We start from the raw sequence: 18,975 nt of genomic DNA, 5'->3' as shown, positions 1-18,975 counted from the left end.
AAAATTCAAATGTCTAAAAACATTCTTATCGAATTCTGCAAAAGGGTCATGTGAGATCGTAAAATGGCCATCGTTTTTTTTCTACTGAAAAGACACGCCGAGTTAGGGCTGGTAATGGTCAAAAAAACAAAATTATTAAACACGACGTCAAAAACAAGATTTGTTCACCTAATCAAACGCCATAAACATAATTGTTAGACAAGTACGAAAAAACGTATACATTTCTGCGTCGCCATTGCATGTAAAAAGAGTTACCCGCCCTTTACAAATGCATTCCACTGCAATATTTCATATGATCCATACATGAGATATTCGCATTATGGCCACATACCCTTTACTTTGATTTTGAGATAGCTGCAGACTTGATAATATCTATAGCACAAGCGTCGATAAATATCTAAATCGCCCGAGTAAGACTTAACTAGTCATGCAGTGTTGAGTACAGTTAAAATTTGTTTGCCTCGAGCAAAAGTTTACAAATTGAGAAGTAGGTGCTTGAATATGCCGTAATATAACATGACTAATAAACGCAATTGTACTGTTCTTGAACATGTTGGTTTTCTAATATCCCAACAAATTAATTTTGTTCTTAAACAGTTGCGTTAATTAGCAAAACCATGGCCTTATGCCCCCCTTGATTAAACCTTGCCTAGTTATTTATAGCAAAAACAGAAAGTTTATGTGTCTATCGGCTCTTTAATACCACTCCTATGGAGTACAGTTATTTAAATATACATATATTTTTCAAAACAAATAGTATTGAATTCTCGACAAACTTTCGCACAACGGTGAAAAGTATTTATACTTTGACCTGATGAAGCACAGTTGTGCGAAAGCTTGTCGAGAATACAATGCAATTTGTCTTTAGTTAGTGACACCCGATAACCCTATTTAGCATTAGACAAATACGGCTATTTACAAAGATTGATTTTTCAGACCACTGAAAAAGTGATAGCTTCAATAAAGTTTTGTAATTTGCTGACAATAGGCAATCATGGGTGAGGAGATAACACTTGCGCCAAGGCCAAGGTGGAAGCGGTCTATCGACTTTGTTTTTGCCACAGCCGGCATGTCGGTGGGCTTGGGAAATGTTTGGCGATTTCCCTACCTTTGCTTCAAGAATGGCGGTGGTAAGTACACGTTTGTCCGATAATATCGGATAACCGATACCAACAGGTAGTATCGCCACTCGTCCGAAACTAGATTCGAAAAGAACCATAGAGGTAAACAATGTCTAAGTTTATTTAAAAAATTAAAAAATTAAATAAATCAAGCTGTTCGACATCAATATACCTCTGTGGTTCTTTTTGGATCTTGTAATATAAATAAAATATCAACAACTGGAAGTGTTGGAACAGGCTTAGATCCCCATATGCAACGAAATTAAATATCAATATTATTTTGGCAATCGTCCGATACTGTGGTGGTATCGTTGCCACAAAGACGCCAAGCTTAATAATCTCTGTCAAAATCTTTTATAGTATCGAAGCCGATGTATCACATTATACCAATTCAGTGCTTGTATAATTATAGGGTGGTACTGGTACCGAAATGATAACAAAATTAAACTATAACATATCTTACTTTCATAATGATTGTGTTCTTAGGAGCCTTCCTCATTCCATACTTGTTCTTTGCCGCTACGCTGGCCGTTCCAACTGTGATTCTGGAAACTTCCCTCGGACAAAAGTTTCGCAAGGGAATCACGAAAAGCTGGGGGTCGGTGCCTCTGTTTAAAGGTAAAATAAGTATTTTTACTTCACACTTGGACAAATAAATCATTCTAAAAATGTTGCTACCAGGCATAGCTTAAATCAAAATATAGGCTAGATGTCTGATAATGCAAAATTAGTTTTTTTACTTAAAGCATACTTGGACAAACAAATCATTCTAACAATGTTGCTATGAGGCATAACGTTAATCATAATTGATATGTCTGATAATGCCGATCGCCGGTGCCAAGTGATAGTATCGGTATTCGCCCGAATCATTCAGTGCCGTCCCAATACCTGATTAATATAGGGTTATAAAGCCATAATGTTCAATTTTACGAAGTTGTTTCTACTTTAAAAGGTAAATTTAACAATAAAATGGGTTAACAACTGAAGGCAACTGATCTTCCTTTCAACCTAATAAGTTAAAGAAATATATATTAGCTTTAAACGTTTCATGAATATTTATGCTGCTTGTTTCAACTAAGAAATGACGTCATTTGGTATTGGTACCACAATAAAATGTCAAAGATCAAAGAAAATTATATTTGAATAGGTCGGGAAATTGTTATTCGAATTCAGATTCAAGTTTTCTCCCGATGAGTAGTTATTATTCGAATCTCATTTGGAAAATTTAAAAACAAATCTGGTTGCTAAAATTATGCCAAGGAGACATATACTTATACACTAATCTATTTGAACATAAAAAATAGATTTTTTACGTAGACGCCAAATACAGATCCATGTAAAAATAAAAATAGCTTTTTTACAAGCTGTATGAACTATCTCAGGGTGGTCCAAGGTTAAAAGCATCGCGGGCCACATAAAGTGTTACATGCGTGCCAGTAGCCGATCAATGATTTTCGTTTGGTCGGGGCATGAATTGTTTAAAGATGACGCCACAAAGTTTCGCCAAAAAGTAACGTCGAAACACATGTAAGCCCCAGAAACTTGCTGCTCTCGTCGAACTTGTGCGTAGTGAAGCGCGAAAAAAATGCGTATTTGACAAATTGGGGTTTGGACCACCCTGAACTATCTACCTGATAAAATCGTCCCAAAAAGAGGGGTAAAATACCTAACAATACAACTGGTCATTAACACACGGAGCGCCACTGTATTTGTAAATTCTTTAGCAAACAGTTAATCGTTTGAAATATACAAATACGCCAACCAAGATTAATAACGTTATGAAGCAGTTAACTTTCAAAGCAAATTTGGGCCGAAAAAACAGAAGTCACTACTATTGCAAGTTTCAATTTCACGTAGTTCGGTTGTTTTACCTTTATATAAAAAAAAGAAAAAAAAAAAAAAAAAAAAAAAAAAACGTCATGTGGTTTTGGATCGGAACGCAGTACTTTATGCCGAAAATTTCGGTCGTCGATATCAGAATAAAATGCGCAAAGACGGAAATCACTACTCTCTTGTCATCTTAAAAATGGAATTTACACTATTGGAACACAATACTGGAATCTACTTAAAAATATCAAACCATTCGTTTATATCTACATGTGAGATCAGGGGTCGGGAACCTTTCTAGCTCAGGGAGCCATAAATGCCAAGTATTCTTGGTTTTATTTCCATGAGAGCCATCTATTACTTTTCTACATCTAGTTATAGGTTGGAAAAACTAGCAATTTTAACAGGGCATTTATTTTGTTTTCATTTAAAACAGGGGTCGGCAACCTTTTTTGCACTGCGGACCGGTTTAAAACAAAAAATTTGTCGCGGACCAGCCTTGAAAAAACAACAAATGTCCAGGAAAGTTATCACAACTTTCAATGCGAACTTTATGCTTGCTTTGCCGCAAAGAGATGCTCACATCTAAGAATTATTGAACTTACTGAAACCCGCGAGCGGCATCCGGCCAGCCAAACAATTTAGTTTAACCCAGCCCGCGGCTCATTTTAATAAAACTTTTAGGCATTTACGTTTTTTTCTTAAATTACACTGGTATAACATAATTAACAATTCCTATATTCTTACCAGCTTCTCAAAATAAGGATATTTAAGTTCGTTTTTTAACTAAATTTTAATCTTACAACCCTGCTACGGACCGGTAACCAACTCCTCGCGGACCGGCGTTTGCCGACCACGGATTTAAAAGACAGCACTTAATAAGCACTTAATATAATTAATTAGCTCAGTTTGCACTACGGAGTCCCGACGGAAGAACAGGACCTTTTGAATATAAGCAGATTCCATAAAACAGGATAACAGCCCCAAAATAAAATTAGGATTCGAAATCGCCGGCCGAGTGCAGTTTTACTCAAATCATGCTAAAAAATGATAGCTTAGATTTATTTTCCAGCAAGATGCCTTCATTAAAAGAGCTATATTGCGTCACAAAAAGAGCCATATATGGATCGCGAGCCATAGGTTCCCGACCCCTGTGTTAGGTCTTTCCGTTTTCAGACCTTTGGAAAAATAGCCGATGTTATTTAACTGTATAATATGATGCTGTTTGGTGTTTACTATAAACAAGTCGAGTTACAGTTTACAAATGTTATGTCGGCTGTTCTGAGAAAGCTCCGGAAATTAAAGGAAGCCAGCGTGATTACTCTACCGTCTTCCCAACAAGGCGGAAATATGACCGCTCAATAATTTTGTTGTTTACTGTTTTTTTTGTGAATTATACGGAAATGTTCTGGGTTACTGACACAAAACACAACGTTCCTTTGTTGTTAGACATCTGATGTTTTAGATGTTACCTACTTCTATATGGGCTTTGATAGTCCTGCTATTTTAAACATTGGTTTGTCTTTTCACTTTTAGATATCTACTCGCAGTTTGGTAAATAGCATTAAGTTACTCAAAACTTAACGCATTTTTTTCAAATTAAGTAAGAATAAAGACAAAAGAAAAAAATAAATCTAAAAAAAAATATTGTTTTTAAATTCATCCAGTAGGCTTAACCAATTTAAAAAAAAATTGGCCTGAATCTCAAAAGTTTTCCTATACGCCTGCCTGCAATAGTCAATGGTTGTAAACCTTTAAGCACCCTATGCACTACAAGGGATTAAGAACATAATTGGATTGAACGCTGAACAGAAGTTTTGTTCCACTTTAACTGGTACACATAAACTGCTTTTCAGCAATAGGGCAAAAATTAAAAGCCTAAAGTATTTAAAACGTTTCCCGGCACTATACAGCCTAGATCTGGGTTGTGCGACCTTTTTTACTGACGTGCCAAGTATGTATGAGGATTAGACCACGCAAACATGTCTACTATCGTGGACCATATATGACTTTTTGATGACGCCACATGGCTTGTAATTTAAGAAGAAAGTAAATTTAAGGTGTTACTTCTTAATATAATTGTTCTAATTGTTAAGACGACCATATCCCCTTTTGACACAGTAGGTTTTACCTATTTCAACAACCTAATAATTTTTTTTTCGCGTTAGACAGTCACAGCGTGCACCATTGCACTCAGTAATATAAGGTACTCAGTAACATGAGGTTTTGTCGTAAATTAGCAACTGTTTTTTTCGCGCTCATTACGTTCTGTTATTTAAATATGAACAAAATAAATGGCCCTACTCAAATCACAATATTTACCGCACTAAACTAGATGGCAAAGAATATTATATGGCTCTTACGGAATAACAACCTAAAATTGACGGTCTCTCTTTGGGGAAAAAGGATTCTGACGCCAGCCCTAAACCAGGGCATAGGCGTAGCCAGGGGGGGCTGAGGGGCCATGCCCCCCCCAAAAAAAAATTTTATAAATATTTTACTTTTAATAATTTGTTTTATAGCATTTATGAGTAGTATCACAACAGTCGATCACAGACATGCCAAACCTTCAATTGTTACGTCACAAACGGTGTAGTTAATATAACGTTTGCTATACATTAATGTAGTTTTACCACTTAGACTTAGACAGTTTTTTCTCTTTCACTGTTTTTTAGTATTGCGTTAGCACTCAGTCAGTTGCTGCTCGAAACGGTTTGCTAGCATTGTTATTTGTGTTCGTTACGGCAGTTAATACAATGACAAAAGCTAAACAAAAAAATCCAACTTTTTGCCCCCCCCAAAAATTTTCGGCTGGCTACGCCACTGAACCAGGGAAGGCAAAACTTTTTTTATAAAGGGAAGAATAACTGTTGAAATTTACGATAGCGGGCCGGATATAAAATTTTTTGTCGAACTTTTATCAGAATTTAGTTTAGAATTACACTCGACAACACGTCATCTGTACTTTATCTTCATCACGAAAACATGGCGAGGGACGTGGTTTGTTCAACCCGGACGAATAACGATAGAGAAAAAAATCCTGCGTTTACGGTCGACCAGACAAGAAACTGAAAACGGCGTTTGATTTTGGTTTCGCATTAGCTTAAGATGCGTGACCAATTTTCGAAATCTTACGCTATGCTGCCCGCAAAATTCGAGCATTAAAAGTAATACATTCCAATCCTTATAATAGAAACACTACAAACACCTAGAAAGCTATTTCAAACATCAAAGTACGGACAACGGCTTACTTTTTAGTGATGAAACATCCATGGGTAACCGGCTCGCTTTTTCACTTCAACTAACTAAAAGGAAACTTTGACAGAAATTTCGCATGTGGTATGCGGCACGGCGCGGCAAAATGTTTAAGATTTATTTACGCGGCGCTGCGGGTTGACATCTCAAATTCCCGAACATGCACTATAGGGTTTCATCAGTGGTCTTAAACCTTTTTAACAATGGACCCCAATTTGAATAAAATGAATTTAGAATTTACATTGCGACCCCATTTTTTTCAGATAAGAATATTTTATTTTAATTAATGCTGGAACTAAGTAACACAGATAAATATGCATGAATGATACACAATTCCAGAGAACTGGAACTAAGTAACACAGATAAATATGCATGAATGATACACAATTCCAGAGAACTGAGGCTACACATGTGCACCAAAATGATTTGGGATTGCCTTTAGAAAGTTTTAGTTAATTTATTTTAACAGTAAATTGAAAAAAAAAAATTGTTTTTAATTTCACAAAAATGTAAATTTGTTTTAACAGCGATGGTGGCGCCTGCACATTATCCACTAGTTTTTGCAACCGCGGCTTCACTTTGCATAAGCAAAACCGCGTGTCATGCCTTTTTAAACGGAATGAGTATTTCAATAACATAGTTAGACAGAGTAAGGTACGTTGATTGCATCACATTGACTCGGCAGCTCTTATAAGACCAAAAATAGCAATTTTATGTAGAAGAAACAAAAGATCACCTCACTTATGCACTCACTCACGTTTATCAGTGTGACGTCATCGTAAAGAAAACTAAATACGTAAATCGTACTAAAACAGTAGGAATATTATGAGTTATGCCATTATGGCGACCCTTCAAATTTTAGGCGACCGCACTTGGGGTCGCGACCCACAGGTTGGAGACCACTGATCTAGCCGACTACAGTCTGACCAAGTAACCGTCTCACCTGCAGGCATCGCCTTTGCCGAGATGGTCGTAATTTATCTACTTCTCCCTATGCCCGCTTATATACCGTGTGTTTTACTCTCGCCCAAAAACACCTCGGTCTTTCGGTTATGCCAGAACAGTCATTTTTGTGTCTCGCTTCACTAAATTGAGGGGTTGGCGGAATGTAGTCTGACCAAGTAATCGTTTCCCTACAGGCATCGCCTTCGCCGAGACGGTCGTAATGTTCCACAACACTGTCAACTACCCGGTCATTCTCACCTGGAGTGTCAAGTACTTGGTCAATAGCTTCCAGTCCGAGTTGCCCTGGTCGACTTGCCACAACCCTTGGAACACCGAGCATTGCGTCACTAGTCGGTCGCTTAGCAACGGAACCGGAAGTAGCAACGTGACGTCATCGAACGAAACGGTTTCCTCGGCAACCGAATACTGGATGTGAGTAAAAGTTCCGGTTTAAACATTCGGTTTGCGTTTAAGTAAATTAGGAAAAATGGATTGTTAAATAATACGGAGAGATATGCGATAGGACACAGATTAGATTGAAATTGAGTAAAGAGCACAAATAATTGTTGTAAAGTATAATTTTCCTATTGAGTGCGGTTTAAACCAAATTATAGTTAATTTCTTGGTATCTTTGTTCTGTTGGGCTAGTAGGAAATAAATGTTCATGTATTTAATTAGCTAATTTAAAAAGCAATAAAATTCAAGTCGATATTTTGCAATATTAAGCGAAAATGAAAAATTACTAACACGGGTTTCAACCAGGTTAATTGCAAGATACTCGCTCCTCAAGTAAACACATTATTGGCAAAAAAAATTTTCTACCACACTTCTTTAAAGCTAGGCATGCCCCATTTCTCTTTGTTTCGATAGAGATCACCAATAGTTTAGGTTAAATGCCCACTGTACGTATAAATATTAATGGCGTTATTCTACATTGTCAAATAAGCGAAACTGAAAATACCTCGATAATAAAGAATTGAAAGCCAAAAAGGTCGAGTATAGATAAATTACGACGTTTAAATACGAACTTGTATCATCTTCAGTTAATGTTCAGTCATCTTTCAGTCATTAACTGAAGATGATACAAGCTCGTATCGAAAGGTCTCAATCAAGATGATGTCGATCTACTTGGCCTTTTGGCTTTGTAATTCATTATCAAGCTACATTGCAGATTCGTGCATAGTGTACACAAATAAAAGAGAAAAACGTTCGAATGTAACGTTTTTTGGTTTAAACAAAAAACAAATAGTTACGAAACCCATTTTATAAATAAAAGTACATCTTAAACCTTGAAACGCTTGGTTTGATCGCAATTTTCCTGGCTGAAATGCCTGGATAAATATGGTTTCGGATCGGCACTGCTACGAGTCCAGTATCGGACAAGTACCGATACTACCACTTCGCTAGGATCGGGTATCGACTCTGATCCGATACTATCGAACATTCCTACCCAACTCCGCAGTGTTGTAAACAAGTGATTTTGAAATGACTTGACTTCCAGTCTGAGCCATAATTTGCCAAGTCAATTCCTAGTAATGCCGTTGTTAAAGCAAATGAATTTAAAGTCAAGTCATTGACATAAAAATAAACTATAAACATACAAATTTTCCAAATAATTATGTGCAATAACAAAATCCAACACACAAGCAGACATCTTATCTCAACCCACATTATGTCATGCCCAGTCATTTAAAAACAGCGACTTAAATGCACCAAGTCATGTCACTGAATCATCGCCTCAAGTCAACTCTGTAGTTTCTAATTTGTGTTTTTTGCAGGCGGGAGGTTTTAAGTGTTACCTCAAGTATCGAAGAACCAGGTAAACTTAAAGGAGATCTTGTGCTTTATCTTGTCGTGCTCTGGGTTGGAATGTACCTCTGCACTTTTAAAGGAATCGGGTGGACAGCAAAGGTAAAAAACCTGGGCTTGCAACAATGTTCCTGAATATAACCAAAGGCCGAGAACATAATATGTTTCTTTGATATGTTTTTGTTAGTCTTGGTTTAAATTGTTGTGTTGAGCAGCATTTTAAGGTGTCGATTTCAATATATTTGTGAGCATAAATGTGATCAATTGCGCCGTTTTAGAAATCGGTTGGACAGCTAAGGTAGTAAACCTATGCCCACAACGGTATTCCTAACTATAACCACAAGCCGCGAATATAATATGTTTCTTTAATTTGTTATTGTGTTATTAAGTTTAAACTAATTCCTTGATCAGCCTTTTTAACAGTGGCAATTAAAATATTATAATGGTATTAAAGTGATCAATTGTGTCTCAAAATACTTAATAATTGCATTGTTTTGCTTGTGTCAACTGTCAAATAGCAATTTGCAACAAGCACATGAAACTAGGCAACATGCGACTAAATAAGCCACCACATTTAACTTAACAAAATACTCAACAGAAAATCCATTCAAATTCAAATTCAGTGCATTGATTTTTGTGAATGGTTAAAACTTTGTATTTTGTATTTACAATACGTATTGTTGCAGATTGTCTACGTCACAGCCACAGCCCCCTTCTTTCTGATCGGCGTCATAATGGTGCGTGGTTTAACGCTGGATGGCGCAGGAGAGGGTTTAAAGTACTTTCTTATTCCAGATATGGCAAAACTTATCAACCCAGACGTAAGTGACACCTTTTAACCTTAAAAACAGTAATTTCAACCTTCTCTATCGGCGCTCCAAGTTTAAAGAGTAAATGATTACCACAGGTATTTGCAAATGTGCATTTAAAGCCCCGCAAGGTAATGGTAGGGTACCAGTAACTTTGTTGTTAACAAGTCATTTTAATCAAGTCATTTGGAAAGAACTCGAGTCCCAGTCAAGTCATAATTATAGCAAGTCAATTTCAAAAGTCAATTCCTTTTCCTAAAAACTAAACGTTAAGCTATTAAAACTGATTAATTCTCCCGATTATGAGCAGTAATTAACTAAAACAGAACACAAAATGCAACATGAAGTAAGCAAAATGTTTGATGTGCAAAGATTAGGATAAATGAGCCGAATTTCATAAAAAAAATTGTTAAATGAAAACACTTACATTTTTACTCAATGACTTGGATCCAAATCAAGTTATTTTTGCAAACGATTTAAGTCAAGTTAGGCCATTTTAAATTGAAGTCAAGTCAAGTCAAGTCATTTGAAACAGTGACTTATTGACTTAAGTCTTTACAACACTGGAAATAACTCATAATCATTGTTCAGGTTTGGGTCGCGGCGGCTACTCAGGTTCTCTACTCTTATGGAACAAGTTGCGGGGTTTTGGTAACGATGGGAAGTTACAACTCGTATCATCACAATATTTGGAGGTAAAAATCAGTTGTTGGTGGTAAAACAGACATACGTCTTAATTACTGAAAAATAAGTAGCTTACTGTATGTGGTTGGTGATGTTTTAAAAAATACAGTGGCAGTTAATGAACGCTCTTTGGGCTTTATTAATCGAGTACGCCCACTGTTAACAAACAATACATTAACATATGTGTGTGACGTCACAATCAATACAACTGCCAAATTTTTAAGCATAAAATCTGCTCTCCTTGTACTTTATTTTATGATCCCACATTCCAACTCATCGGATTCAGTGGGAACACACAAAACAAGTGATATGAACCAAATGTGCACTTCAAGATTTGATTCTAATTTTTAAGGGGACTTAAAACAACTAAAAAATGGGTTATAACCTAAATACCTAAAACATTGTTTCCCAGTTTGAAGTTTAACGAATTCACAAACTTATAAACGCTTGGTTAACCAAAAAATGGATATCGTATAATTCCATTGATCACGCTATTTAAAAATTCTACCAGCAACGTTCCACTTTAAAAACAAAAAAATGCTTTCACTTTTTTGTGTGTTTTAATCCCGTCCTGACATTTAGGGCTTTGTGGAATGTTATACTGGCTATCGCAAAACTACAGGATTCAACACGTATTTAATTGTATTTTCCATAACAAAATTTGGTACCTATTAAATATTCATGTTGGTTTAACTAAGAAACATTACCACTTCTAAGCATCTAGTAATCCTTCTAAGCATCTATTAATCCTTCTAAGCATATCTATTAATCCTTTTAAAAATCTATTAGTGTTTTACATCAGTTTCTTAAACACCACCGTATTTTCTAGTTATCCTATTGATGTTTTGCAGGGATTCTGTGATCGTCGCCATACTAAACGGCTGTGCAAGCTTGTTAAGTGGGATTGCAGTTTTCTCAACTCTCGGCTATATGGCGCAATACCAGGTAAAACGATTTAGCATAATTATGATTTCAACACAGAACACTTAAGAACAGTGATTCTCAACCTTTGTAAGCATCGGAGCCGAATTTTATTAAAAAATTAATTTTAATTAATATTATAATAACAAACCACATCAAAGAAGGCAAAATGTTTCTCTTCCCATTTACTTTAAAATGTTCTATTTTCCTGCTAAAAAAGCCAAGCTTTTTCAGAAAGCTGTTTTGGTTTGCGGTATGTTATGTGCAGGGGTGGATCCAGTATTTTTGTTTAGGAAGCATGAAAAGTTTCAGGGATTACGTCACAAAATTACGAAATCAAACAATAAATCTAAAAACACCTGCTGTTGTACAGCGAATTCGTGCGCAAATATGCTTCTGATAATTTATCTATTTTTTTAACCTTAATGGGAGCCGCTAAAAAGACGGTTAGGAGCCGCATGCGGCTCTCGGGCCGCGGTTGAGAACCACTGCTTAAGAATGAAAATGTAAATATCTCATACCCGGTCTATTTAGAATTGTAATGCAAGGAATACAAGGCAAGAAAAATGTAGCCTACGGTGAGGTTCCGACTGACGACCTCGGGTATACCGGAAAAATTCTTTTAGTTTTTATTTATTTTTTGAATAAATTATGATTATATTTATGACATTTCCTTTGTGCTCATTAACAATTTTAGCGACGATATATAGAAATAAATAGGTGGGTACTTTGGCTTTCATAAAAATCCTTTCGAATGTTTTCAATTTGAAATCAGGAGGCTTTATCATAACTTTTGCATTTGTTTTTAATAGTAAGCTTTTGCAATTATTATTGTCCTAAACACCAACGCTGCTGGACAGACTCATAAAATTGTTGAGTGGCCCTATTTTTTTTTTATTAAAGTTTATTTCATTTATTTTTTAAGTAATAATATATTCCTACTACTTTCTTTGCGCTTAGTTAGAACGAAATTTCGGCGGCTTTTAAAAAAAAATTAGCGTCCATTTGTGGAAAAAAGTAACAAAAAAAATCACTTCCCTCCCAGAATACAACTGTGGACCTTGTGGCTTCATCAGGTCCAGGCCTGGCTTTCATCGCTTACCCCGAAACCCTCTCACTCCTCCCTCTACCTCAACTCTGGTGCGCCATCTTCTTCATCACACTGCTCTTCCTAGGATTCGATTCGCAGGTGGGTGTTTGCGGGGCTTAAGTTGTTTTTTTGTAGGGTTTAAGTTTAATTTGTTGTTGTTTTTTGTAAGGTTTTTTTTGCGGAGCTTAAGTTATTTTTTTGCGGAGTTTAATTTTTTTTTTTGCGGGGTTATTGTCGTTTTTTTGTGGGGTTAATGTCGTTTTTTGTGGGGTTTAAGTTTTTTTTAGTAGGGTTTAACTTTTTTTTTTGTGGGGTTAAAGCTTTTTTTGTGATGTTTAATTATTTTGTAGAATGTTTTTTTTGCGGGTTCAAAGTTATTTTTTGTAGGGTCCCAAGTTATTTTTTGTAGGGTTTAAGTTTTTTTTGGGGGGGTTTAAGTTGTTTTTTTTGCAGGGTAATAGTTTATTTTGCAAAGTTTAAGTTATTTTTTTGCCAAGGTTTAAGCTATTGTTTTTTCGGGGTTTAAGCTGTTTTTAGTAGGCTTAAGTTTTTTAAGTAGGGTTAAAGTTTTTTTTGCAGGGGTTTAAATTTTTTCTGGGGGTTTTAAGTTGTTTTTTGTAGTTACATGATTAAATAGGTATACGCTTTGTTAAAACAAATGCAGAATTGTCTCTGTTTTGCAGTGATGACAACGAGTTTTTTCATTATGAGAAGAGTTCAAATCCACAAAATGACTGATATATAAAAAAGAAAAACCATTAAAACCGTTTTACGTACAAAACTTGAGATAATAGGCTCAATTTTATTACAAAATGTCAAATTTAAACACTTAATTTAATCCGAAGTATTAAATTAGGGGCAAAAGTGCCCTTTTCATGAAAAATTATATATTGCTTTCACAACGTTAAATATTATGCGACGGAAATCATAAAGCAGTGGTGTACACGCATTTTTTGAAACTTGGCTCAAACCGAGTAGAAACTTGGCTCAAACCGAGTACTAAAAGTTTCTTAAATTTTCTATTGTTTAGAAAAAAGAGAACAATAGAACAAAAGAAGGAGTAGGGCTTGAGCTACAGAAAAATGCAAAAAAAAACGTAAAATGACATGGTTGACATTTGTTAAAAGATTTTTGGTACCATTTTAAGCCAATCTAGAGGGCGTGGCCGCAAAAACTTTTCCGGCGGAGGACCCCCCAATATTTCGGCTCGCTACGCTCGCCTGCGGTCTATGTTGCCCTTACCAAAAAATTCGCCCCCCTTGCCCTGAAATCGCTCCGGCGTCCCTGGTTAGATCCTTTGCTAAAAGTTGGAAAATATGCTAAGATTATTTTTATATTTGACAATAGGGTAAAATTTAGACCCAAAAATTTAAAATCTCTACCGACTTTAATTACACGTATTAACCGTTCGTAGCGGAATATTTCAGTCTAGAAAATGACTGTTGTTCGATTTCTTGTTACATAAGGTTTACCTATAAAGAATATTTAAGGTCCAAAAGCATATTTTGTGCATCTTTTACAGTTTGTGTGCGTCGAGAGTGTTATGGCTTTCCTGTACGACAACTTCCCAAGGTTACAACAATACAGGAAACTAATACACGCCATCGCCTGCACAGTTATAATGCTCATCTCATTGTCAATGGTCACTGAGGTGAGATGCTAAAGATAATATTGGAATCGTATTGAAAGTAACATCTTGTTCACAGTATTGTAATGATTTAAGTGAATAACCCAATGACTTATCTTAAGTGCACTTAAGTCACAGCTTTTAAATATCTTGACTTGTCTTAAGACGTTCTGGTAAAAAAGACTAGACCGTCAAATGTTTTGACTTTGACTTGTGCTTGAGTTCAAATGGCTTGGGTTAAAACAAGTATTTCTTTTAACAAAACAATATGCTATTTATTATATAAACAAGTGGATTGTTATATGATGTTTTGGGGTATTTTTTAGTTGAGATATTGCTCATAATCGGACAAGTGTATAAATTTTAATAGTTTATCGTTTTATTTTGATGTCAGTGATTGACTTGCGCAACTGATGACTTGGACTGGGACTTTTTACGTCCAGGTGTCAAGTCTTACTTTGTTTTAAGATTTGACTTGGATTTGAGTTATTACACAAGTGACTGCTGGTACTTGGAGACATTTCAAAAGTATGTTTGTTCACCAGATGGCATTTTGTCAAAGACTTAAAAATGATTTTACGTTGGTGGAAATTGTTGTTCTGTTTAGAAAGGACAATACACCGCCTGTTTTAAATTAACTTGAAACTGAAGCTTTTTTAAATGCGGTGATAAAACATAGCTTTTTTAAAGTGATTAATTAAAGCGCCCAACTTACGTTACGTCGTATAACGGTTCAACTTCCACTAGGATGATAACGTTTTTTTTTTAATTTTTTTGACATGCTTTACATTTCGTGGATGGATAAAGTAAAAAAGGGTTTTTAACAGTGGTGGATTTGTGGTGCTTAATTGTAGCGTCATATAACGCTTAAATTTTTACGAGGATGTTGATGTTTTTTCATTTTTACGCTTCAGAGAAGAATAAAGTAAAACGCTTTTGTAGCCGTGGTGGATTTGCGTGTACTTTACGCTTCTAAAAACGAAATAAAAAAGAGCATTTTTAAACGTTTGGATTTGTTATGCTTAAATGTAACATTCAACAACAGTCAAATTTCCACGAGGATGTTCACGTTTTTCTCATTTGTTCGCATACTTTACACTTTTTAGATGAAAAGTAAAAAGGGTTTTTAACCGTGATGGATTTTCGTGTACTTTACGCTTCTTAGAATATAAAGAAAAGTGGAGTTTTTAAACGTGGGGCCTCGTAGTGAATAAAGACTTATTCGAAACGTTCAAAATGCTACCTACTTCTGTATGGGCTTTGGTATTCTTATTAAGTCTTGCTACAACCTCCAACCATTATGCTCCACAGGCTTCGTAGTGATTAAATGAAACGTTCAACAACACTTAATTTTTCCCAGGGCGGTGTTTACGTGTTCGAAATCTACAACAACTACGCAGTGGCGGGATGGTGCCTGTTCTTTATCGTTGGATCCCAGCACATCGCGATATCGTGGTGCTACGGTTTCAGCAGATACTGGGAAGACCTGATCGATATGATAGGGAAAAAGAAAGGGAGATTGTGGCTCAAGATCTCCAGCAAGTTCATAGCACCTGCCATGTGTTCGGTAGGTTTTGCCTCTTTTTGCTTTAGGCACACAATAGTGTCTAGTATCTCAACATGGCCAACCGTTAGATAATGTCAATAGAATGGCGAGAACAGAAGACTCGATTAAATCTTTCCGCTTCGTCGAAACATCGCCTCGATCCATGCAAACAGTTACAGCTTTGGGACAACCCCCGAAACCCCAAGCTAGTCGAATAAACACCCCAGACAAAACCCCAAACACCCTTAACCCCGACACATCAACAATAACACATGAACAACCCCTACATAAAACCCCCAAGTCCTCTAGCAAAGCCCCCTACTCCATTAGGAAAGTATTCGGGATGCCCGATAATATCGGAGCCGATGCCGATGCCAAGTAGTAGTATCGGTACTCGTCCGATACTAGGGTGGTATCGGTTTTTAACTGATGCCATAGTAATTTGTGCATTGCGGTCATGTTTTGCGATACAAGTTTTTTTTTCATTTTAAAAGGTAAACTTCTAAATATTTGACAATGTAATAGAAGAAAAATATTCTTTCTCACTTAAAATATCGGGCAAATGCCCTAAATAAAGCATTGCTAGTTTGCGAATTTACGTGTGAGAAAATTGTGAACAATGAAATTATATCGTTCCGGTTGAGGCCTATATAACTTACAAATATTACAGCACATATAACCACGGTCCACTACCAAAATTAATATATATAATTTTTAACTGCACATTTAAAATATTTCCCACAGATAATCACGGTGTACTATCAAAAATAATATATATAATTTTTAACTACATACTCTAAATATTCCCACAGATAATCACGGTCTACTACCTTGCTATTCACAAGCCACTCACCTATCAAGGTTACGTCTATCCCAAGTGGTCCCAAGTTGTTGCCCACCTTATAACCTTAAGTTCGGTCAGTCTTATTCCAGGATACGCAATCTTCCGTCTTTATATTTGCTGGAGAGAAAAAGGAGATTTTCGTCAGGTAAAAAAAATCGATTTTAAAGCCTTCTAGATTTTTTAACCATATTTCTATTCTTCTAACCACATATAACTGTGGAAAATTATGCTTTTCTTTTTTGTTACGTCACAAAATACGGATTAATTTTTCGTGACGTCATGAAAACGTTGGTTACCGTTAACTATTGTGACGTCAATTAAAAAACAGGGATTAATAATCTTTGTCGATAAAGTTCCTCTCTTTGACCGCCAATAAAATTTAACTATCCTACAATATTTACCACATTTCGGTCACTGTAACTGAATATTTTAAGAAATAGAGATTGGTTTACTCACGATCATTATGTTCACAAATACGTGCAAAAAAGCAGCAAAAATGCTAAAGAAGTGACAATTTTTTTGTCGGTTTCCTAATTTTTTTGTTGTTTCAGTAAAATAGTTTAAGATTTCCTAACTTTTCCTTTTTTTTCTGTTTAAAGCTTTTGCGGAAAACCTCCGAAGAGAAAAAGCCCGAAGAGTTTTCGATGATGCGATAAAGGAATTTCGAAAAAAGTTCATCTGTTGATTTGTTTCACACAACTTTTAACTTATGTGGACTTTTTATGTAAAATCGAAGTCGTATAAATTGTTAAAACACAAAGGACAAGTAATTTGTTCACGTTGCTTTTTCCTTTAACTTCAGTTTTTTTCGACTAAATTGGTATAAGCCGGATTTTTTAAATGTATCCTGTATTTTCTGGCGTTACAATAGTGAATATAATTTTACTCTAAAATAATTTTTAGAGTAAAAATAAGATTGTGGTATAGGCTATCACAATAAGTTGTAAATAATAGCCAATTTTAATTCACTGTACAGACTAATAAACACATAAGGTATCGAAACTTATCTGGTTTAATAAGTCCTATTTTTTAAAATTAGTAAATATAAGTATCCTTAATTGTACTGAAAAACCAAAATTAGTTAACATTTAAACATAAAATTTACAACCAAGCATTTTTCGTAACACAAATTACCAATCGTGCAAGAAAATTTTCGTATAAATATTTCTAAGTGCGTTGTGCCAAAGTAATGCTTTTCATTTCAAATGTATACCTTTTTATGCAAAAAAAGATATATCTTTCAATACAAACAATCTGCAGCTGCTGACTCATTGTTTAGTAGTTATGCAAGTTCATACTTTCAACAAGGGCAGTGATTTTCAACCTTTATTATAACGCGACCCATTTTAACAACCCAATGTAACTAACGGCCCCCTTCCAAAATATTTGATCCATATAATACACTTGTGTATGCCTAATAGCACAAAAAATATAAAAAAAATAACATCTCGCTACTTTCTTTCTGGCTGCTGTATAAGCATTAAAACTTTTAATCAACTGTTTAAACCAGTGGTTCTTAACCTTTTATGCTTCATGGCCTTTGAAATGGTCTCGACCCTATCGGCCTCCTGCTTATAAAAAACAAGCTTTGTGTTTAAAGTCTTTTCACTTGTTTTACTCTTTCACGTCAATAACCAATACAGCCATTAATCAAGAAATTTAACACATTAGTCATTTTAATTTAAATAACTTAGTTAGTCATTACAAAGCTTGTTCTTGGACTTCGCCAAAGTTTTTTTATGTTCGGCTCTGTTTTGAGCCAAGCGATGTCACTACATTCTTCGAGATAATTTCTTGATTTTCGTTTTATTAATAAAAAGCTGTGCATAACCTCGCTGAATATGGGCCTAAAATGGCGACGAAACTTTTTGCAATAAAAATAATCCAATATTCTATTTTAAACATTCTACTGACGAGTCAAAGCAGGTGTCAGAAAAATGTGTTACAAAACTTTACAAGAAAGGTTTACAGTCACAATAAAAACATAAAATTAAGTTAACTGGTAAATTAAAAATAAATAACACTTTTTAAACACTTTTTTTACAATACCTAACTAGAGAGTTATGCCCGTGGCCCCCCAAATATCGCGTTGAGAAACCCTGGTTTAAACAATCACTGTCAACAACATTCACTAATATGATAACAGATATTTTGTTATGGTAATTAGATGGCATTTCCGTTTTAGTGATTGGTATTTACTTGTCATCTTCGCGACCCCAAGAGAAAAGGCAAACGACCCACCGGGGGTCGCAACGCCAGGTCCAAAACCACTAAACTAGAGAAAGGGATTCTAAAACTTTTTTGAGCTGACCCGAAACGATGGACCGAGGTGACATAGAATTTTTCAAAAAATCACGTCATAAATTTACGTCATAAAACAGGTTGACCTAAGAAAACTGCTGTTTTTGGTCGAACTAAAATAAAATTTAAACACATTAAAGTAAAAGGCCAAAAGCGTTTTCTTGAACTAAACTTTATTCAATTAAAAAATGTATTT

General features: G+C 35.4%; 1 protein-coding gene across 1 annotated transcript; it reads left to right on the top strand.

Annotated features, from left to right (window-relative positions):
- The first annotated feature begins 994 nt into the window (after positions 1–994).
- LOC146157555 (sodium- and chloride-dependent GABA transporter 3-like) lies at positions 995–17,134 on the top strand. The gene is made up of 12 exons (XM_083388251.1): positions 995–1,130; positions 1,608–1,739; positions 7,343–7,580; positions 8,927–9,059; positions 9,644–9,778; positions 10,358–10,461; positions 11,302–11,395; positions 12,417–12,560; positions 13,984–14,112; positions 15,449–15,655; positions 16,447–16,623; positions 17,078–17,134. The coding sequence occupies exons 1-12, from the start codon at positions 995–997 to the stop codon at positions 17,132–17,134; spliced, it is 1,686 nt and encodes a 561-aa protein (XP_083244377.1).
- Positions 17,135–18,975: the final 1,841 nt, after the last annotated feature.

This window comes from Ascidiella aspersa, chromosome 4 (assembly GCF_963924565.1).
Source record: "Ascidiella aspersa chromosome 4, kaAscAspe10.2, whole genome shotgun sequence".
NCBI lineage: Eukaryota > Metazoa > Chordata > Ascidiacea > Phlebobranchia > Ascidiidae > Ascidiella > Ascidiella aspersa.
This window is presented reverse-complemented; position numbering and strand designations above follow the sequence as displayed.